At 49.5% G+C, this 23,176-nt stretch overlaps 1 protein-coding gene and 1 long non-coding RNA gene across 2 annotated transcripts; both read left to right on the top strand.

The window, feature by feature from the left end:
* Window positions 1-6,488: 6,488 nt before the first annotated feature.
* Window positions 6,489-12,492, top strand: IFT22 (intraflagellar transport 22). Its single transcript, XM_047089527.1, has 5 exons — window positions 6,489-6,551; window positions 10,383-10,459; window positions 10,575-10,664; window positions 11,169-11,371; window positions 12,030-12,492. Exons 1-5 carry the CDS (start codon window positions 6,513-6,515, stop codon window positions 12,176-12,178), a joined length of 558 nt encoding a protein of 185 aa, XP_046945483.1. The 5' UTR covers window positions 6,489-6,512; the 3' UTR covers window positions 12,179-12,492.
* Window positions 12,493-16,950: 4,458 nt separating this feature from the next.
* On the top strand, window positions 16,951-20,987 carry LOC124519207 (uncharacterized). Its single transcript, XR_006964051.1, has 4 exons — window positions 16,951-17,292; window positions 18,044-18,260; window positions 19,593-19,751; window positions 20,107-20,987. It is a non-coding gene; the product is annotated as an uncharacterized LOC124519207 (long non-coding RNA).
* Window positions 20,988-23,176: the final 2,189 nt, after the last annotated feature.

Below are 23,176 nucleotides of genomic sequence, written 5' to 3'. Positions count from 1 at the left end.
GGGCTGGACCTAGTGACTTGCTTCTAAAGAACAGAATACAGCAAAGGTGATGGGCTATCAGTTATAGGCTTAGGTTACAAAGAGACCGTGGCTTCCCCCTTGCTCACCCTCTCTTGTTCTCTCGCTCACTCTCAGAGAAGCCAGCTGCCGTATTACAAGCCACCCCGTGGAGAGGCCCACATAACAGGTAAGGGAGGGAGGTCTCTGGCCAATAGCCGACAAGGAATTGAGGCTCTCGGACCAACAGTCCACGGGCACTGGATCGTGCCAATAGCCAAATAGTTGATCTTGGAAGTAAATCTCTACCCACACCCCTGTCAAGCCTTGAGGAGGCTGCGGCCCTGGCCACCATCTTGAATGAAGCCCAGTGAGAAATCCCAAGACAGAGGCACTACTGGGTCAGGCCCAGATTTGGACCCACAGAAACTGTGAGATGTAAATGTTTATTATTTTAAGCCACTACGTTTTGGAGGAAATTGTTACATCATGATGATAACCATTGGACATCCAATTCTCTTTCTAACCTACGCCAGTCCTATTTTCTTCCTCATCACTCCACTGGGACCATTTGTCAAGATTACCAACTCTCATGGGGCGCCTGGGTGGCTCAGTCGGTTAAGCGGCCGACTTCGGCTCAGGTCACGATCTCGCGGTCCGTGAGTTCGAGCCCCGCGTCGGGCTCTGTGCTGACCGCTCAGAGCCTGGAGCCTGTTTCGGATTCTGTGTCTCCCTCTCTCTGACCCTCCCCCGTTCATGCTCTGTCTCTCTCTGTCTCAAAAATAAATAAACGTTAAAAAAAATTAAAAAAAAAAAAGATTACCAACTCTCATGACAATACATATTATTGACAAAAATGAGTGCTGTTGGAACATTAAGCACTAAACCAACCAAGTGGCCAGGTAATCTGGCAAGAGCTATTACTATTTAAAATACACATATCCTGGGGAGCCTAGGTGGCTCAGTCAGTTAAGCATCCGACTCTTGATTTCAGCTCAGGCCATGATCTCACGGTTCATAGGTTTGAGTCCCATGTCTGGCTTCTCCAATCCAACCAGTGGAGCCTGCTTGGGATTCTCACTCTCTGCCCCTCCCCCACAATATAAGTAAATAAACGTTTAAAAGAAATAAATTAAATTAAATTAAAAAATAAAATAAAGTACACATATCTGGGGCGCCTGGGTGGCTCAGTTGGCGGAGCATCCAACTTTGATTTCAGCTCAGCTCATGATCCCAGGGTCGTCTCTCTGTCTCACTCTCTCTCTCTCTCCCTCTCTCTCTCAATAAATAAATAAATAAACAAATACACATATCCTTTAACCCTGCAATCCTTTCTGTTCCATAGATTCCATAGAAGTGAGAGTACCAGTCTGTAAGGCCATACATTCAAAATCATTATTGCAGCAATGTTTTCAGTGTCCTTAAACTGGAACCATGTTGAATGTCCATCATTAAGAAAACATCTGAATAACTGATAAATTCAGGCCATGAAACAGCCTACAACCTTTAAAAATAGAACTACAACAAATGACTTTGAGCAATTTCTGCACGGTATTGTTGAATGAAGAAAATAAAATACGGAATACTACTGAGGATGTGATCCCATTTTTGTAAAACAATGCCCTCCCAAATACTGTGTGTGTGTGTGCGTGTGTGTGTGTTCATCAAATGAACTGAACTTGATATGCTTATTTATTCAAACAACTTTATTCTTTTTCACAGTTGTTTCCTTCAAACCCTCTCCTTAGACGAGTTAATTCTTCCCATCCCCTTAGATGAAATCTCAGGCACTTCCCAGAACTTTTAGGTCAATCCCAGATAACAACAGTAAGATATAATCCAGCGTGGGTGCCCTCTGGAAGTAGCAGGTGCCTCATGCTAATGTGTGTCCCACTGGAGAGTTTTGGGGGGTTCCTGGGACATGACCAGTCTGACTGTGTCTTCCCTCCAGACATCCAGTAGTCCACCTCCCAGGTGGTTCTCACAGGCAAGATCCAAAATGACTCAAGGTCAACTCTTTCCCACCTCAGGTCCCTAGGAAAGTCTCCTGTCTCCTTTGCAAGTCCCGATGCATCCTCTTTCTTTCCCTACCCTCTTGCCTTGGACCAGATCTTTCCATGGCTCCTCACACCCTGATTCCAGGGGACACAGGTTCTGTGAAGTCCCATCTGTCACTTGACCAAGGTGAACAAACGGCATGCTCTCCGAAGAAATTTTCCCTCCCTCCGTCTCTCTTTCTCTCTCTCTCTCTCTCTCTCTCTCTCTCTCTCTTTCTCAGCTCTTCGATAATCTCCAGGTGATGTGCTAGGTTCTATAGAAATGGACGAAAATCCGGAGCACACTTAACACCTATTGTCAGCCTTTACGGCCTCGGCCAAAATTGGGATAGCCATGTTTTAGCAACCTGTTATAGACCAATAGGCAGATAGAGCTATGCTGAATGGGATTTTAAAAATGCGTGAAGAAAAATATCGAAGGATGCACTCCAGGTTGTTATCAAGGAGTAAACTCCTTGCTGGGAGGTTACTCATTATCTCTGCACTGGAACAAAGACTACAAGTGATAAAGAGGGAAGAGGAGAGGTCAAGGGTGAGGTGAGGGTGCCAAGCCAAAGGAAAAAAAGAGAGAGAGATTGCACCAAAAGACAGCAAGTGCGTGATCATATTTAGCCATTTTTACAAAAGTACATATACGTGTGGACATATGTTTAAAGACTAATCGTCCAACTCTTGATCTCGGCTCAGGTCATGGTCTCGCAGTTTATGAGACCCAGCCCCACGATGAGCTCCGTGCCGACAGTGCAGAGCCTGCTGGGGATTCTGTGTCTCCCTCTCTCTCTGCCCCTCCCCTGCTCGCACTCCCTCTCTCAAAACAAAGAAACATTCGGGGTGCCCGGGTGGCGCAGTCGGTTAAGCGTCCGACTTCAGCCAGGTCACGATCTCGCGGTCCGTGAGTTCGAGCCCCGCGTCGGGCTCTGGGCTGACAGCTCAGAGCCTGGAGCCTGTTCCCGATTCTGTGTCTCCCTCTCTCTCTGCCCCTCCCCCGTTCATGCTCTGTCTCTCTCTGTCCCAAAAATAAATAAACGTTGGGAAAAAAAATTTTTTTTCAAAATAAAGAAACATTAAAAAATAAATAAATAAATCAGGGGCACCTGGGTGGCTCAGTCAGTTACGTGTCCGACTCTTGATTTCAGCTCAGGTCACAATCTCATGCTTCATGAGTTCGAGCCCTACGACGGGCTCTGTGCTGACAGCATGGAGCTTGCCTTGGATTCTCTCTCTCTCTCTGCCCCTCCTCTCCTCTCTCTCTCAAAATAAATAACTTAAAAAAATCCTATTCAAAGATAGTAAGTTGTAAGTATTTTTTTTGAAAGTGATCAATGACCTCCACTTTACCTAAAATATCTGATGGTCGATCCTGTCTTCTCCTTACTTGACCTCACTGGATCTCGTAGAAGTGTGTGACCCAAACGGTCACCTGCTCTCTTGCAACACTGTCCTCGGTCGGCTTGCATGATCCCATACTCTGCTAGTTTTCCTCACACTTCTCTGGCTGTTGGCAGCCTTCTTCGCCAGATTCTCCTCTAAATAGCAGTGTCCCAAGACACTCTCTGTCTGCCCTTATCTTCTCTGCCTATAGTTATCCTTACTCGTTCCCATCTAGTCCGTGCCTGCAACGCCACCTCATACAGCTGACTGATATCTTCTCCAGTTTATAGTCCTGACCTCCCCCATCAGGTACAGAATCTTATCCCATTTCACCCTTAACGTCAGACAAGCATCTCATCGCTAACATAAGCAAAACAGGATTCTTTTTTTTTTTTTTTAATTTTTTTTTTCAACGTTTATTTATTTTTGGGACAGAGAGAGACAGAGCATGAACGGGGGAGGGGCAGAGAGAGAGGGAGACACAGAATCGGAAACAGGCTCCAGGCTCCGAGCCATCAGCCCAGAGCCTGACGCGGGGCTCGAACTCAGGGACCGCGAGATCGTGACCTGGCCGAAGTCGGACGCTCAACCGACTGCGCCACCCAGGCGCCCCAGGATTCTTTATCTTCCACCCCTAACCCTGCTCCTCCCCCAGCCTTCTCAAGTCTGGAAATGGCAAAACGTTCACAAAACCATATAAGTCAACGTCCTGGGAGTCATCCTTACCTCCTCTTTCCCTCACACGGGGCACGTGATTGATTCATCAGCCACTCCTATGGGCTCCACCTTCACAATGAGTCCCTGATCTAGCCTCAACTGCTGCCACCAGCATCCCTCTCTCAAGCTGCACGATACCCTCCAAGCTGGCATCTGTAGGTCCACTTTTGTCCCCTTTGTTCCAGCTGTTCAGCAGCGGCTGATCACTTTTAAAATCATAAATCAGGGGCGCCTGGGTGGCGCAGTCGGTTAAGCGTCCGACTTCAGCCGGGTCACGATCTCGCGGTCCGTGAGTTCGAGCCCCTGCGGTCCGTGAGTTCGAGCCCCGCGTCGGGCTCTGGGCTGACGGCTCAGAGCCTGGAGCCTGCTTCCGGTTCTGTGTCTCCCTCTCTCTCTGCCCCTCCCCCGTTCATGCTCTGTCTCTCTCTGTCCCAAAAATAAATAAACGTTGAAAAAAAAATTAAAATCATAAATCAGATCAGGCCAATCCCCTGCTCAAAACCCTCCATACTGACTTTTCAACTAGCCCGTTTCCTAGCCACTGTCAACCTTCCCTTCCTCTACCCCTGCTTCTTGGAGAAAGTAATGGGCGAGGCTAGAAATCTACATTTCCCAGATTCCCTTGCAGTTAGGGAGGCCATGTGATTCAGTTCTAACCAATGAGACTTGATAGGGATTCTAAGAAAGCCACTGTTTCCCTGAGAAAAAGGGAGAGTGTAATGCCATACATCTTTTGACCCTGTTTTCCTTTGTTTCTGCCTGGAAAGCGAGTACCCAAAGATAGAGCAGCCATGTCAAAGATGTCAGGACAGGAAGGGAAAAGGGATCTTGCTCCTTGAACCGCGGCATCAGCCTTTGAATGGCCATCCCTAGATTTGTTACATGGGAAAAAATACATAAATCCATGACTTGATCAAATTGCTGTGATAGAGTTTCTATTGCATGTAGCCAGATACAGTTTCTGGCACAAGCTTCTCATCACTTGTTTTTAAAAGAAATTCCCAAGGCCTTACATGATCTCTCCAACGCATACCCTACCATTCTCTATTATTCTTCCTGCACCAGCCTCATAGACCCTCTGGGCTGTTCTTGGTACATGCCAAGTTCATTTCTGCCTCAGCGTCTTTGCCTTTGCTGTTGTGATGGCATGCTCTTCCCTGAGACCTTTCGCATGGTTGGCTTGAGTCCCCCCCCCCCCCCCTTCACTCAGCTTTCTGCTTTAATGTCAGCTCTGGACCAAGATCTTGCCTCGACTACTCCATCCAAAATTGGTTCCTTCACAGTCTTTAACTCTTTAGTGATTTATTTTTATTCAGTTATCACTAACTAAAATTGTCTCTGCCTGAGAGTATGTAATTTATTATCTCGCTTCTTCAATGTCCGTCTATTCCACTGGAATGAAAGCTTCAAGGGGTACAGGCACATCCCCAGTACCTGGAAGAGTGCCTGGTATGAAGTAGGCATTCAAAAGTTATTTGTTTAATCAACGAAACAATCAATTCACGGCATCCTGCAACTGAGATGCAGTCGACCTTACACCACTCAGCAGTTCTTTGTAATAAAAACACTGTGTACTATCCTACTGTAAGTTAAAGAGGCGGTGTTGGGTTTATTTTTGGTATTTTTGTCATGCCAGCCCTTTTTCGGGCTACCAAATTTGGAATCGGCACTCTGGACACATAGACACTTAATTTCATGGCCTCACCTGAAATTCTGGACCGGCTCCGCAATTTAAGGCTCATCTAATGACAGAACTTTGCAGCAGGGCGTCCAGACATCTGCACTGACACTGAACAACGCCCGCCATGGTCCTGCTTTCTCCCACATCACCCAAAGGACGGTGAGTTGGTGAATCCGTTCAGAGACCAGAGACTCGTTTTTTCTCGGACCTTTTCTAGATTGGGCCAGGGCCGTGATCACAATGTGGGCAGTATCATGCCAGAGTGATAAAGGCGTCGGAAGGCCTGGTCCCAACCCCAGCTCACCAGCTACATGGCCAGCCTGAGTTCGCGGGGTCCCAGGGAGGAACACACATCAGGACGTGCAGTCAGTTCCCTCCCTATAAAGAGAGAGGCGGGACGTGCGAGCTCTGCAGTCCTCCCGGCTCAGAAGCGAATCTGGATGCGAGTCTTTCGCTTCCCTTCCACCTCCTGGTAGCCTTGCACGCCCACCTGTGGTCCGAAGACGCAGCCGCCAGGCCGGAGGCGGGAGCCCATCAACTAGCCCCTCGCGCGACCGGCCCCGAGCGCCGCGGCCCCGCCCACTCCCGTCGGCCCCCGCGGGCCGCTCCCGTCGCCGTGGAAACGAAGGCAGCCAAGCGGCGCGGCGGCTTCCGCTCCTCCGCGTCGGGGAGGGCTCCGGCCGACCGCGATGCTGAAGGCCAAGATCCTGTTCGTGGGGCCCTGCGAGGTGAGGCCCGGCCGGCGGGGGCGGCGGGCGGGGCCCGGGCGGGCGCGGGGGCGACCCGGGGCTGTGCCTGGCGCCAGGAGCCCCCCCAGGAGGCGGGAACCTCGTCCCCCCGCGCCCACCCGGTGTGCGCCGCTGGCCTCAGCGGGAAGTTGGCGCCCCCAGACCTTGACCCGGTTTTCGTGAGCCCTGAACGTCGTGAGTGGCGTTTTGGAAGCCGGGTCTAGGTTCCACGACTCTCCTTTGCCCGTGAGGTTGGCCCTAATGAACATGCCTGTGGGACAAGAAAAGCAGACTGTGTTCGCTCTCAGTGTGTGTATGGTGGTGGTAGTGGGAATTAAATCTACGTGTGGACGTCATACACAGGAATAGAGTCCCTTGGACTAAGGCTAAGTGTGGAAAACAACAACAACGTGGAAATAGCCAGTGAATAGTCTCCATCTCCTGCACGCATCGCGATTGGCCTGGAGGGCTTGTGAAAAACAACGTGCCAGTCCTGCCCTAGGGTTTTGATTCAGTGGGTGTGGGAGGGGTCTCAGAATCTGCCTTTTACTGACGCTGTTCGTCCAGGGACCCCGCGTTGAGAGTCACTGTAGTATGTGCATACACGGAGAGATGTGTTACTCATCTTGAGACGGGGAAAGTCGCCTCAAGCACAACACAAAACTGAGGAAGCCTTAAAAGAAATGACAGCGAAGTTAAGCCTGGGGAAAGCATCTGCAAAATACATTACAAAGAAAGAATAGGTAGCAAGCACGAGGGAAGTCTCCAAATCAGTAAAGAGAACTCAACAGAAAACCGAGCAGAGTCTGTGCACATGAGTACAACTGGCCAGTAAGTATAAGAAGCTATTCAGCCTACAGTTAACAAGAACACAAATTAAAACAAGAAGGTGACCCTAATTTGCCCGTCAGAGTGGATGCAAAAAGGTTAGAACACTGGGAACATGAAGCATGAGGATACTTGTAAGGAAATGAGTACTTTAGGATTCGTTGGTGGGGCATTGATAACAGCTTCTTTGGCAGTCCAATGATTAACTTTAAAATGTGCAATAGCTTGCAGGGCACCTGGGTGGATCAATCGGGTAAGCATTGGACTTCTGCTCAGGTCATGATCGCCGGGTCTCGTCAGGCTCTGAGCTGTCAGCTGGAGCCTGGAGCCTGCTTCAGATTCTGTCTCCCTCTCTCTCTGCCTCTCCCCTACTCACACTCTCTCATCCTCTCAAAAATAAACAAAAAAACATGTTTTTTTAATGTGCGTAGCTTGAGGCACCTGGGTGGCTCAATTGGTTAAGCGTCCAACTTAAGCTCAGGTCATGATCTCACGGTCCGTGAGTTCGAGCCCCGCGTCGGGCTATGTGCTGACAGCTCAGAGCCTGGAGCCTGCTTCAGATTCTGTGTCTCCCTCTCATTCTGCCCACACACACACACACTCTCTCTCTCTCTCTCTCTCACTCAAAAAAGAGAGTCCGCCTTCCCTGACCACCCAAAGTCCCTATGATGTTATCTTGTTTGATTTTTTAATTTTTTTTTTTAGTGTTTATTTACTTTTGAGAGAGAGAGACGACCTGAGCAGAGGAGGGGCAGAGAGAGAGAGAGAGAGAGAGAGAGAGAATCCAAAACAGGCTCCAGGCTCTGAGCTGTCAACACAGAGCCCAATGCGGGGCTCAAACTTGGAAACAGTGAGATCATGACCTGAGCTGAAGTCGGACGCTCAACCGACTGAGCCACCCAGATGCCCCGCTTTTTTAATTTTTTTTCAAATTGAGAGAGCGAGCAGGGTGGGGCAGAGAGAGTGAGGGAGTGAGAGAGAATCCTAGGCAGGCCAGGGCTCAAACCCACGAACCTCAAGATCATGCCCTGAACTGAAACCAAGAGTCGGACACCTAATTGAGCCACTCAGGTGCACCATCCTGTTTGATTTTTTTTTTAATTTTTTTTTTCAACGTTTATTTATTTTTGGGACAGAGAGAGACAAAGCATGAACGGGGGAGGGTCAGAGAGAGAGGGAGACACAGAATCGGAAACAGGCTCCAGGCTCTGAGCCATCAGCCCAGAGCCCGACGCGGGGCTCGAACTCACGGACCACGAGATCGTGACCTGGCTGAAGTCGGACGCTCAACCGACTGCGCCACCCAGGCGCCTGATTTTTATTCTAGTACTTAGGACTATTTTATCGTATGTGTTACAACAGCACCTGGCGGGATAGACACTTAAAAATACCTTACATACCAAACAGGCAGCTTCTTCATTTTCCCAGAAGAATCCTTCCTCTCAATCAGTTGGTTTTGGCTAACGTGTATATACACTTTAAGGACATAGACGAAATATATCAATTCACCTTTATAATGTTTTATGTATACATTTAAAGGAACATTAAGATATATATTAATTTGGAAATGCTGTTTTATTCCATACTTGCATTTCATGATAGCTTTTTTTTTTAAGTTTTATTTATTCATTTTGAGAGAGAGAGAGAGAGAGAGCATTCACATGAGCAGGGAAGGGGCAGAGAGAGAGAAAGAATCCCAAGCACAGAGCCCCACTTGGGGCTCGAACTCATGAACCATGAGATAGAGCTGAGCCGAAACCAAGAGTTGGATGCTTAACCAACTGAGACACCCAGGTGCCCCTTGTGCCTCACGACACAGTTTTAAAATTCAAGCCCTTCTCCTGCACCTTGGACACCCAAGTTAATTTTATGAGTCGAGCCACTTTTAAAACACATCACAAAGCCCATCATCTGAGTAGTTTAGGGTATAAGGACTTTTTGAATCTGTATATGACCCTGTTCCTGGAAATGTACTCCAGCCCAAAGAGCCACTCCTACAACATCGGGCCATTTGCTTTATGTGTTCATCCTATAGATAAACGTTCGTGATCCCCCCAAACATAACCACTCAACTGTGTTATTTTTAAGTGACATTTAATTTGTGAGGCCGCATGCTCGGGAAAAATTACTAGCACCGTATTAAGCCCTCATCCCCCCCCTCTTTTTCTGATTCTTTCAAGTGACTTCTACAAGCCCCCCAAACTGGCATTGATTGAAATTGTTCTAGCCAAGCAATTGTTCAAAATAAAACAACCGAGAGAGCAGGGCCTAATTTCAGAGATTTTTACAAGGACTCAAGTGTAAGGGATTCCCTTCTGAGGAATAATTTGGGGGGAAGAAAAACCCCTTGTCTTATATCCGAGCATATACAATATTTGTGAAACGAATGGCACAAATGTACAGAAAATACCTGAAAACGGATCATAGTCATTACCTTTGGGGAGGGAGTGGAGCGGACAGACGGATGGGTGTTTGGGGCGGAGGGCCCCAGAGGGCTGTTTTGTTACTAGCCATGTGTGGGACTTGTATTATCTAGAAGGAGGAACGGAGGAACGGCCCTGTGTGACGGTGTGGCACGGCCAGCCACTGAGGGACCCAGCTCTGCCTTGGAACTTCTCTGTGACCTTGAGGAACTCCCTTCCCCTTTCTGGGCCTCAGGGGAGGTTTCTTGATGCGGAGAGGAGCGTGGCAGCAGACAGACTCACGCTAACAATTCCTTTCTGTTCTCAGACAAGTTAACGGAGAGCCAGCCAGGGAAGTCAGCGTGGGTAAGGTCACCCAGCTGCAGAGACAGCATTAGAACCCCATGCACCCCGGGTCCCAGGGCAGGCCGTGCCCACCACGTACAGTAAGGCAGCGAGCTCCTGCCAAGCGGAGAGAGCCCTCTGCCGTGGCAATCCCGTGGTGGCCACCACGCCCGGTTCCAAGCCGGCTACTGGAGGCTCACTTGTGGTTACTTTCCTGCCCTTCAGCACAGCCCTTTTATCATTTTCACTTCCACAGAGTGGAAAAACCGTTTTGGCCAACTTCCTGACAGAATCTTCTGACATCACCGAATACAATCCGACCCAGGGAGTAAGGTGAGCCCCGACAAATCTGTCTCCCCGAGGGCCCCCTGCTTCTCTGGGTGACGGTGGCATCCCACGAGTATAACGTGCCCGAAGTAGAGGTGCTGCCTCTGTTTTTATTTCTTAGGATCCTGGAATTTGAGAACCCGCACGTCACCAGCGACGACAAAGGCACGGCATGTGAATTTGAGCTGTGGGATTGTGGCGGTGACCCCAAGTACGTACGTTTCCTTTAAAGAGGGTTTGCTTCATCAAATGGCTCACAACCCAGCTGCCCGCCAAGCACCCTGGACCCGGGTCCAGCACACTCCCTAGCATGTATTAGGGGCTTGATCGATTATTTGGTGATGGGCACCGCTCTTGAGAACTTTAAGGATCGGGTTATGACACAATGAGAAGTCATCTGTCAACACGAAGACGTTATTTTTATAAATTGTTTTGATGTTTACTTATTTTTGAGAGAGAGAGAGAGAGAGCATGAGCAGGGGAGGGGCAGAGAGAGAGGGAGACACGGAATCCGAAGCAGGCTCCAGGCTCTGAGCTGTCAGCACAGAGCCCCACGTGGGGCTCAGACTCATGAACCGCGAGATCGTGACCTGATCCAAAGTGGGGCGCTTAACCGACTGAGCCACCCAGGCGCCCCAAGACATTATTTCTAAAGTGCCACAGGTAGAAAACAGAAGCACCTAACATCCGCTCTGAATCCAGTGCTGCCTTGCAGGTTCGAGTCTTGCTGGCCAGCCCTGATGAAGGATTCCCACGGGGTGGTGATCGTCTTCAATGCCGACACCCCAAGCCACCTGAAGGAAATTGACATGTGGTATTCCTGCTTCGTCCAGCAGCAGCTCCTACAGGACACTCAGTGTCTGTTGATCGCACACCACAAACCAGGCTCCGGAAGTGATAAAGGAAACCTGTCTTTGTGTAAGGAGCCTGGAATTCTCTTTCCCGCTCTTGTCTTGAATGTTCTGGTCACTTGTATATTGTTCTGGGTCTTTGAAACCAGCTGCTATGTGCAATTATGGAGCACCTAATGTGTCCTAGGCATTTGTTTTTCCTACCATGTAAATTGGCATCCCCAGCTTAGAAGATCTGTCCGTCATAGCATCCAGGCCAGGAAAGAGACTCTTTAAAAGCAGGCAGACACCAAGAGGGGGGAAACCTGGTTTTAGCCACTCATCAGTACTATTAGGGACATTCTTTCCTGACTGGTCTTTTCTCCAGAAAAACTCCCATTAGCATGTAACACACACCATTACAGAGGTGACAGAGTGCTCTTGGAAAACGCCTCGCAATATTCAGAAATCTTTTCCTTTCTGGTGTAAGAACAAAGAGGACCTGGAAGTGGACGCCAGGTGGCAGTGTGGTGGCATTATTTATTGAGCACCTGTTATATGCCAAGCACTATGGTGAGTGCATCGGTAGAACCTTCATCTGTTAAATCATGGCAGGCAAGACCCACCTTTATTTTTTGACCCTAGAAAGTTAAACAAATTGGCTTCTGTTAAGACTCGGGTCAGCGGGAGCTAGAAATGGCCCCTGATTCAAAGCTCATGCCTAATTACATTGTTTCCTCCTTAAGCACCCCCCTTGAACAAGCTGAAGCTGGTGCACTCGAACCTGGAGGATGACCCTGAAGAGATCAGGGTGGAGTTCATAAAGTATTTAAAGAGCATAGTCAATTCAGTGTCTGAAAGCAGAGACCGGGAGGAGATGTCGATTATCACGTGACCAGCCTTCATCCGGACTCTTCCGCGTTGCAGATGGAGTCAGCTCATTTCCCAGTGCACATCTAGAATCTCGTCCAGCTATTGATGTGTCCTCCCCGTGGCCGTAGAAGAGCTTTTCCTTGTCTGCTCTAAGGTACCAGTCTACCAGGGAGTTGACTCCTACCGTTCGTTCTCCATCCTTCGTTCAGTTGAGAAAATCCTATTGTCGAATTCTGATTCCTTTGCCCCGGATCTCTCCAAGAGCTGGAAAGCTGAGGTGTTTTTCTTTCCTCTTCCTAGACATCAAGAGGAATTATAACTGTCCAAGCCAAACGATACAATAGTAGTTTCATTCGTGTGTGTTGGTTTGAATGGGATTTTCATTCCTTAATTCACTCAACAAATGACGACTTGTCATGTTACACTGTTCTAGCCGCCGACCATGTACAGCATGGACAAAACATAAAAATCTCCACCCTCGTGGAACTGCCATTCTGTTCCTCTAGATAGTGGCGAGGTTGAGTTCAGAAATTAAGTACTGCACCTTAGATATGGGGAAAAGTTACGGATTCTGGATTTTCTGTAATTGGTCTAAAGCCCACGCTCCCATCCTCCTAGATAATGGGGAGACCTGGACCACACTTGAGGCCAGAGAAAGGTACAGTTGATCCTCATTCATGGGTTCTGCATTTGCAGATCGCCTACTGGCTGAAACGTAGTTGTAACCCGCAGACCAACAACTCAACTTTCACCATTATTCAGAGTGGCAAAAAATCTGAACCCCAGACACGCGCATTTCCAGCGGAGGCTGATCAAGGCCACGCTCTGCCTTCTTGTTTCAGCTGTCCTACTAAACGGGTGTCCCTGTCACAGCCTGTTTAGCACCACATTTTCACATTTGTGTGCTTTTCGTGAGTGGTTTCGCTGTTTAAAATGACCCCCGGACGTGGTGCTGAAGCACTGGCTGGTGTTCCTAAGCGCAGAAAGGCTGCGATGTGCCTTACAGACGAAACAAGTACTTTAGATGAGCCTCATTCCAGCATGAGTTATAGCGCTGTCGGCTGTAAGTTCAGTGAATCAACAACACATATTAAATAAGGTGTCTTTAAACAGAAGCGTCCAGGGGCGCCTGGGCGGCGCAGTCAGTTGAGCGCCCGACTCTTGATTTCCGTTCAGGTCACGATTGCGGAGTGGTGGGATCAAGCCCCACATCGGGCTCCAGACTGAGCACAGAGCCTGGTTGAGATTCTCTCTGTCCCTCCGCCCCCTCCCCTGCTCACATGCTCTCACACTCTCTTTCTCTCTGAAATAAAAAATAATAGGGGCGCCTGGGTGGCTCAGTCAGCTAAGCGGCTGACGTCAGCTGAGGTCATGATCTCATCGCTCGTGAGTTCGAGCCCCGCATCGGGCTGTCTGCCGTCAGCGGGGAGCCCGCCTCGGTTCCTGTCTCCCTCTCTACCCCTCCACAGCTTGTGCTTTTCTGTTTCAAAAAATAACATCAAAAAATATTTTGAATAAAAAATAAAAAGAAATGTAAACAGAAGCATCCATAAAACAAGGTTACGTGTTGATGGCTGATGAAAGTGTGGTCAGAGGTGCACAGGAACACAACCCTGTATTTACCCAGAAGCGATGGTTCGGTATTCCCTAATCCAGTGTGCATGGCGAGTTTACAGAATGTAAGGGCCGTGGAGAATGAGAATCAACTGTTTTTTTTAGATCACAAGACATAGAAAAACAATTGATTCTAAGTTTCCAGGTTAGTTCAGACTCTGGGATAAATATTTAATCAATTCAAGGTTCTAGTCCATTTCCTTGCAGTGTCAGGGTGTCCGGACAGTGTTTGTGCTACTATTGGGGCGCGTCCTCTGGTTGCCTTCCTGACCTCTGTCAGCATGTCACTGGCCACCCTACTGGCCGTCTCCTGTCAAGTGCATGACTGGCATGGCCCACGGAACATACCTCTCTGTATCTGACTCGAGCCTCCCTCTGCCGCTTCGTTATAAGGACACTTATAATTGCATGAAGTGCCTACCTAAAGATCCCTCACTTAATCACATCTGCGAAGATGTCATGAAACAGCATGTGTCCCAGGGACTGGGACCCGAGATCTTCGGGGGCCATAATTCAGCCCGCCCCGGATGCTGCCCGCTGCGGCATTAACGGAAGAGGAGCAGGCTTGTGGGGAGTAAGGGGAGATGACAAATGACCGGTCCGAGGTGACCCAGCAAGTTAGGGACAGGGACAGAGCTGGACCCCACCTACGCCCCTGCTCTCTCCCCTGTCCCGTGGTAACGGGACAGATGAGTCCGCCAGCGAACGAGGGAGAGAATGTCACCCCCGAGACAACCTAGTGAAGCCACAAGCACAGCGCTCCAGGGCAAATAACCGTTCTTGAAGCCCAGGCACCCAGAAAGTGGCTTGCAAGTATGTCGCAGAGAGAACGTAGCCTTAGATTTCCTGACACCAGTCAACGATGGGATAGTACTGAAGCTGTAGCTTGCAAAGAAGGCTATGCGTGAGTCACTCCTGTCACACCCTGAGTGTCCACGTCTGGAAATCGCTCAGGGAAGCTGCTGGAGATCAGTATACTTTTTGTGGAACAGCAGAAGACCCTTGTATCCAAAGGGTAGGCGAAATTGTTAGAACAAAGAGTAGAGATTTGCTGGTAACCGAAGACGTACAAGAGTTTAAAAAAAAAAAAAAAGATACCCATTAAAAAAGTATCTGTTTGTACCACTTAAGAAAATTATGCTGAACTATGTCTTCTAGGTCTTGACTTTAGCCTTCCCCACCTGATGGTTGGTACTATCTTGGCCTTGGCTGATACTTTCTCAACAGATGTATTCTTTCCTCAAGCAACAAATGAAGGATCCTGTTTTAAAAACCAAATCCAAAGGAATTAAATTAGCGAGGAGGGAGGAAGCTCCTCTGCTTTTGAAACGGTAACAGATTACATGTTTTTGATGTGACTTCGAAACTGCTTTATCAGTTAAATAATTCTCTACATTTATGATACTGGCCATTCTTCCTACCAAAGTTAAAAGCCAATGGAAATGTTGTGTCTGCCAAGTATTCCCACTTCAAAAGGAAAGTTCTCAGTGCTTTGATGTGAGCAACACCTCATCTGTCTCCCTGCACTCTACGGTTCATTCGTATCTAGGCCTCCTGATAGCTTTAAAAAGTATGCCTCCTTCCTCTAAAGCCTCAGTGCAGATTTACCTCATGCTTAAGCAGGTCTTTGGATGGGAGCATAATTTTAGTTTTCGGACGTTCAAAGTGCTATGTAAAATAAAAATAACTCACCTGTGTTGCATTTTGTCGAACTGGAGTTTTGTGAAGTTTATACAGAACTATCCTTTTTTCCCTCTTTTGTGTGACTTTACGAGGCCTGGAAAACACCCACGTGTGTGTTACCCATATCATGTAATGAAATATTTTGTCCAGAGGAATAAAATTCGGATTTTATCAAAGTATTTAGTGACTTGGTTTCTACTTATAGAAACCTATTTCAAGTACATTTCAAGAATATTTTGCAAATCCAACTACACTTGGAATTTAGCACCCTTTTTGGGAGGTGCAACGGTTAAAAGCAGGAAGTTGTGCTTTGCATTAAAAAAAATAGTGACGGCGCCTGGGTGGCTCAGTCTGTTAAACCTCCAACTCTCGGTTTCGGCTCAGGTAATGACCTAAGGGTTCGTGGGTTAGAACCCTGCATCCAGCTCCAGACTAACAGCTCAGAGCCTGCTTGGGATTCCTCTCTCCCTCTCTCTCTCAAAATAAATATACAAACTTAAAAAAAAAAAGCAGTGACAATGGTTTTAAGGTATCAATCACAAATGAGATGAACAATCTAAATAGAATGGTCCTTTTTGAGAGAGAGAGAGAGAGAGAGAGAGGGAGGGAGAAAGTGAGCGAATGAACGAGCAGGGGAGAGGGGCAGGAGAGAGAATCTTAAGCAGGCCCCCACACGGGACTCGATCTTATGATCCTGGGATCATGACCTGAACTGAAATCAAGAATTGGAGGCTCAACAGACTGAGCCACCCAGGCGCCCCCTAAAAAGAATGGTTCTTACGTATGAGGAAGCTAGCGTAAGACAGTATGGTCAAATATATATGTCGGTCAAGGAGCATGGACCCGGACTTGATTCTATTAGCTGCTGAAGAGCCCTACGCAGAACAGGGACAATTATTTTGGTGGCCGTAGAGAGTAGACTTAGGGGAACATGACTGGGGGCAGGTCGACGAAATGCGGAATGTCTGAAATACGGCATTGAAAACGGGACAGGTTCTGTAACTGTGTAGGAGGTAAATTTTGTGTTTGGGTGGACAAGAAGGAAGAAGGCGACTCAAGCCTCCCTCTGCCACTACGTTCAGCTTGCCGGGTTTTTCGCAGGTGCTCAACGTAGTGACAGTTAATCAATGACTACGGTTCCCATAGGCCTTAGTGCGGCGTCGCCTGCATTTCCCGGAGGGCTGTGCGAGGCTCGCTCCGGCCCTGAGCGTCCGTGGAAAAGGTAAACAGGCGGGGATGTGCTCCCTGCCGTTGCTTCATAACCAAGTTTCCCATTCTCCTTTCCTCCTCTATCCCTCTTCTCTGTCTCTCGCTCCTCTGTCCACGGGCTTCAGGAGCTCAAATACTCGGGGTTTGTCTCCTTTAGCAACAGTTCGGTGCTACCGGTTCGGTGCCGCGCGACCGGAAGCGGAGTGCACCCGGGGCCCTCTGGGAACTGTAGTTCTGTCTTTCCATGGCTTCTCTCCGGCGTAAGGGCTCCGTCTCCTCGGACCCAAGACCAAGGCCTGGGTGGCAGGGACACGTGACCTGTCTGTTTGGAAGCTGTGGGGACTGTTCCTCAGGCCCAGACCGCCGACGGTTGTAGAGCCCACGAGCCCGGCCCGTCTCCGCGGTGAACGGCTCGCCGAAGAGGCCTCTGGGAATTGTAGTTGGGGGGGGGGGGAGTCGGGCCAGTGCGCGAGGTCCGAGCTGCGACCGTTACTCGCCTCCGCGGTCGGAGAGAGCTCGGGGGTCGCAGCCACACCCGCCCTTCCGACAGAGAAGGCTTTGCCTCGGCTTTCGGGAGCCCAGGCAGGAGGGCGGCCGCAAGGCGGGGTGTCGGCCCTGGCTCAGGGGAAGGTAGCTGTCAGACGTGGTGCGGAGGGTCGCGCAGTGGGTCGTAGCGTCGCGCAGTGGGTCGTAGCGATGAGAGCGGCATGAGAGCGTAGCCTCGGGGGAGCAGTTAGTCCAGTCTCTTCTGCTAGAGAAGGAGGGACCGAAGCCCAGAGAGAGTCCACGATTTGCCCCAGAGCGAGGGTCAGGCCCTTGTCTGTGTGCTCACGCTTCCCTTTCTAGCACGAAGCGCCGTACCTGGCACAGAACTGGCGCCCAAACGTCTGTTAAGTGGCATTTCGTTGTAAGAACAGGCAGCTGAAACTCTTTTAACAAATTACAAGATTAAAAAATAATTTTTTTTAAAAAAGAGGGAAGTGGACCTATAGATGAGACTCATCAGCCAAATGCAACCTCTAAACTTTATTCGGATCATGGGTCTAACAACCAATTGTGCAATTTTTAAAAATCCGGGAAATGTGAACATTGATGGGCGATATGAGTCACTGTTTAAAAAGTTCAGCTGTTAGGGTTATGCTTTAAAAAGGAAAAGTGTCTTAGAGACACATACTGCAGATTTTACGAGTTAAACGATGTCTGAGATTCGCTTGAAAGATACCCAGTGTGGCCAGCGAGGGTAGACAAGAATGGCAGAAAATAAAGAGCTATGAAAACTGGGTGAGGGATACTAGAGAGGGTGTCGTACTGTTTTATTCTCTGTAGTGATATTGAAAAGGACCATAATCGAGGGGTTTTATTTAATTCTACTGTGTTTCAGAAAGTTTCTTAAATAAGACGCTCAGGGAGAGTTTGTCTGAAACGAACCCTCCCACGGCACAAGTGAGCCTCCCTGGGGACTTCTCCAGTCAAGAATGACCACAGCAGTGACGGGGGGCTGTGTCCCAGTGCCTCGGGATCCTTCAGAAGCAGGACAGGATTCTGACCTTGAAGGTGGAAGCAGAGGACCACTCGTAGGGGAAAGACTATGCTGCCAGGTAATCAGCCTCCCAGCCAGGAGCTGGCCTGTCCGCACTTCAGAGAGTTCTAGACCCGGGAGGCTTGGGACCCCACCCGATTCTGCGATGGCTCTAGGAGCCCCCGCCGGTGACTGAGGACACAGGGACAGTCTGCAAGTTGCCCATCCTGGAGCTGCTGGTGCTTGAGCAGCTCTTGGCCATTCTGCCCAGAGGCAGTAGGGCTGGGGCGGGGAGGGCACTCCTGGGCGACCAAGAGGAGGTGGGAGTCGTGTGGAGGGTTCCAGTGAGAAAATGACCCAGGCCAGCAGGTAGACGAGAGAACTAACTTCTGAAGATAGGGAGGGGGAGGTCTTCCAAAAGAAAATGAAGGCCACGTCTGTTTTGACCCTAAACCGTGTCTCTGTGTTCCTCTTCTCTCTTCCTGGTACCTTTGAGGATCAAGTTCAATCACTTGATGGAATGAAAAACATAGGATCATTTCCTAGGTTTGTTTGTTTGTTTGTTTTTCCTGACATTCTGATTCTCATTCTTACCAAGATGTGCATCGTTTAAGTCATTATTTAAACCACTGAAATTCGAATCATTCTCTGTGGAGACTAAAAGACATATTCTTCTATCACAACACACAGTCACGTGCATGTTTCACATTTCTGGCTGAGCTGCCCAATCCCAGAGCTCCTTAGCCGCTGTGTTCTTGAAACTTCAAAGGAAGGACTTCACCGTATCCCTTCTGTATACCTTCTTGCTGAAAGGCCAGCAAAGACTTTTTTTAGAAAACTTGTTATCTCTGGAGACAACTAAATGCAAAGTTTGGAAAATTCTCCAGCTCAGCAGACGCCTTGGCTTCACCCTCGTAAGAAACCCTGAGTGAGAACTGCTCAGCTCAACTAGAAGCCACTGGAGAGAAGTTAGGTTGGATTCAGAAAAACTGGAACTTCTGGGGGGCGCCTGGGGGGCTCAGTCAGTTAAGTATCCGACTTTGGCTCAGGTCACGATCTTGCAGTTCATGAGTTTGAGCCCGATGTCGGGCTCCGTGCTGCCAGCTTGGAGCCTGGAGCCTGCTTCAGATTCTGTGTCTCCCTCTCTCTCCCCCTACCCCACTCATGCTCTGTATGTGTGTGTGTCTCTCTCTCAAAAATAAACATTAAAAAAATTAAAAAGAGGGGTGCCTGGCTGGCTCAGTTGGAAAACATGTGACTCTTGATCTCAGCGTTGTAAGTTCAAGCCCCGTGTTGGGCGTGGAGATTACTTAAATAAAATCTTTTTTAAAAAATACACTGGAGGAAAAGGTCTAACAAAACATTCTCTTAAAAAAAAAGAAAAGCAAGTAACTACCTTTATTTCCTTTAGAGCTCCCACTCTTCTTACTGGTCTCCAGGACAGGAGGTTTGCCAGGGGGAGACGGCTCCCCACGCCCAGCAGAGGAATCAGCACACTTGAGCCCCAGTTCGAACGTGGATCTTGGGAGCTCCGTGCCAGTGATAGGAGGCGGCATCCCCTGGGGAGCAGGTCAGAGTCTTTGATGTTTTCCCTGGGCACTCCTGTGTTGAAAAGCAGGACAAAACACACAGCGTCCAGACCTGTGCTGGGAGTTGAGTGTGATCATCCACCTGGCATGAGACCTTAAGTCCAGGACTCAGCGAGGTCCTGAGGTCATTGGAGCACAGCAGAGAATGTCCGGTCATCCCCCAGTGCCCCAACCACAGCAGCGTGGCCTTCCATTTCCTGAAGAGTTACGACGGACACGCTATCGGGCTGTTTTGAATTCTGGTGTGGTAGCATTTTAGCTACACGGCACTCCATGGTATGGCTCATGGAGACCTTTATTGACGGTAATAGCACCTTTCTTCTTTCCATCATGTAGCCTCTACTCAACATTTGAAGGGAACCCAGCAGATCCAGCCACCCTGGGTGTATGGAAGGGAGGCCTGCTCTGGAGAAAGGCAGGCAGTTGGGAATCAAAGAGAACGACCCAACAAAGCATCCATCCCAGCCAGAAGGAGAAGCAGGCAGGGTGGAGGGGCTGGACGCACTCCTGTCCCTTACTTCAGAGAAGAGTCATGACATCACCGTTCATTTGCCCCGAAATCTCAGAACTCAGCACGTTGCTTTGTACCGGGACTGTTAAGTGCTCATTGCAAAGCCAAATACCACCGCTAGGGGGCTACTGCTTTCGATCGGCCGCGCGTCCTGATCTTTGCCTGAGCAGGAGGGACGGAGAGGGGACTTCACAGATTTGGACACGTCCGTGGACGCCCACGTCAGGAGAACATCACACCCCGTCCTGTGGAAGTGTGGTTTGATTGAAAAGCTCCCACACTGAAATAAGTGACACACTGGACAGCTTCTAGAGTCTCCTGTCACCATTGGGATCCGTGGGACACGGTATTAGAGGAGGCCAGACTCCCGCATGACATTCCTCTGGTGCCCACCAGAATGGATGGATGGGGGGTGTTCAGGTATTGAAATGCTTGTGGACTGGCTGGTAAGCAGCTGCTGGTCTGTGTCCCCAAGTGACCTCCCGGCCTCCTTGGCACCCCAGCGACTCCTCCCTGACCCTCGGGACCTTTCTAGGGTCAGGCATCTAATGGTCATCACTCGGTGCTACAAGAGGCCCCTGGGTCTCCAGATGAGATCATGACCTGAGCCGAAGTCAAGATGCTTAACGGAGCCCCCCAGGGTCTCCTTGTAACCTTTTTAAAAAATACACGATTGGGGCCCCAGGGTGGCTCCATCGGTTGAGCATCCAACTTTGGCTCAAGTCATGATCTCACGGTTTATGGGTTCGAGCCCCGCATCGGGCTCTGTGCTGACAGCTAGGAGCCTGGAGCCTGCTTTGGATTCTGGGTCTCCCTCTCTCTTTCTCTGCCCCTCCCCCACTCATGCTCTGTCTCTCTCACTGTCAAAAATAAATAAATGTTAAAAAAATTTTTTTAATTAAAATATAAAAAAATATATGATCATTAACTAACTGGAACGTAAATAAAAATTTGGAAGAAAAAAATGGATGATCAGTAATTTTCTATAACTTTATTTATCATTGCTGTATCATATGTCATCATTTATTCAATCCATCCCCCATGGCAGGTGTGTGTTTTACTTCCACGGCCTTTCTCTGCAGAGCAAACAGGTAATATTTGGATTTTCCACAGATAATTACAGACGGTGGCCCGAGGAGTAAGGACGAGGCGTTCAGCTCATGTCGGGAACTTGTTGAAAGCAGAACCCACAGGTGACTTCACAGGTACCAGAGCTGGGAGACACCTCGGAATGTTCCAGTACCTTAGACCAGCATTAGGGAACCTTCAGATGGGAGACCAAGCAGCTGCCCCGCCCAAAAAAAGAATTTCAAGCAGGAGAGAGAAGCAGCAACCATGACAATGACAAAAGTGACCCACACTGCAGGCCAGGTGAGTGCCTTGTTCCGAGTCAGAAATGTTGTGCAGAGACCCCATACATGGAACATGCGTGGCCACAGTTTCTGGGCAGACCCAGCCCTCATTCGGCATCAGCCCGCACGGGAGAGGACCCTGGACCACTCCAAGTCGGCCACTCCTTCAGGAGGCCCCGTCCCCAAACACGGGCTTCGGTGTGGCCCTGCAGCCGGCCGGGTTAGTGCTCCCCGGGCGTGGAAGGGCACAGGGAGCTGGCCTGGGCAGCGGCTTGTCACCCAGCCGCTCCGCTGTCACCTCGGCCACCCAGTCTCCACTTCAGCCCCCTCTTGGGCCACTTTTCTCTTTTCTGTCCTTCTGCCTTTTCAAAAAAGTGATAATACACTTACTCTCTTCCCAACAAAAGTAATACATGTCTGTAACAGAACTTTTTATTTTTATTTTTTTAATCTTTATTTATTTTTGAGAGAGAGAGAGCAAGCGTAGGGGAGGGGCAGAGAGAGAGGGAGACACAGAATCTGAAACAGGCTTCAGGCTCTGAGCTGTCAGCACAGAGCCCGACGCGGCGCTTGAGCCGTGAGATCATGACCTGAGCTGAAGTTGGACACTTAACCGACAGCCACCCAGGCGCCCCTGTGACAGAAAATGTTAAATACATCTGAACAAAATGAAGAAAAGAAGAAAATTAGTCATCTGTAACATTGACTGTCCTTGCAGCATTTGTTTCTAAGCCTCCATACACATTTTGTCCAGTATTCAGATTTCTCTAAAAAAAAGGGCAAAAAACAGGCGGGGAACCTCCTGGGGGCCCCAGCTACCTGCCTCCGGGACTTCACCTTACCTGCCTTTCAGGGTGGGAACCAAGACAGGACGAAGGCAATACCTCTCTCGGCCACAGGAGGGGGGTGTTTGCTCATGCACATCCTGTGCTTTCTGCTCGGGTCCAGAGCTGGCAGCTGCCGGCTCCCGTCGAAGGCACCGCAGTCAGTTCTCGATTGATGGCTCCTACTGCTCACGGCATCTCTTGGAAACCTTCTTGGTCCACGAGGGGCAGAAGGACAGAAGTCACTGTTTCGCCACATCTGCCTGAATCCTCGGAATCCTCGGACAGCTCTCTCCTCGCTGTCGCAGCCTGGGGCTGCCCAGGAAAGGGGTGAACCACCAGCCTCCTGGGGTCATCTCCACGCTTACCCCCCTTCACGGTTTCCCATCGTCCTCGGTCCTCCCGCGCTGTTGGCTCGCACACACTACGCTGGCGGCCTTCGCGCCCCTCTGCCTCTGCTCCATCGCACGGCACACCTTCCCGCGTGTTCCTCTCTGCACCCCAGGCTGATGCTTCCTCTTTCGGGTCTTGGCCGGCCCGTTGCTTCTTCCCAGAAGTCACTCTCGGCCCTGCGAGTCTGGGCTACGCGATTCTCCTCTGTGCTTCCGCGTGCTTCCCTTCCAAAACCCATAGCGTGCTGGATCGTCCACCGCCCCCTAGAACCAACGGAAGCAACGTGAGGGCCGGGGCCATGTCCGTCTTGCTCGCTGGCATCCCCG

The sequence above is a fragment of the Lynx rufus genome, unplaced genomic scaffold (assembly GCF_022079265.1).
Source record: "Lynx rufus isolate CCGP_SWC_20201006 ecotype Redwood Valley unplaced genomic scaffold, mLynRuf1.p SCAF_27, whole genome shotgun sequence".
In the NCBI taxonomy this organism is placed as follows: Eukaryota; Metazoa; Chordata; class Mammalia; order Carnivora; family Felidae; genus Lynx; species Lynx rufus.
The sequence above is the reverse complement of the archived record's forward strand: the minus strand, read 5'-3'. Positions and strand labels throughout refer to the sequence as shown.

Excerpts from the sequence above, each read along its gene's own strand:
- IFT22 (XM_047089527.1), top strand. The coding sequence starts at position 6,513 with ATGCTGAAGGCCAAGATCCTGTTCGTGGGGCCCTGCGAG. Across the intron at positions 6,552-10,382 it reads TGTTCGTGGGGCCCTGCGAG|AGTGGAAAAACCGTTTTGGC; the intron begins GTGAGGCCCGGC and ends TCACTTCCACAG. Across the intron at positions 10,665-11,168 it reads GATTGTGGCGGTGACCCCAA|GTTCGAGTCTTGCTGGCCAG; the intron begins GTACGTACGTTT and ends GCTGCCTTGCAG.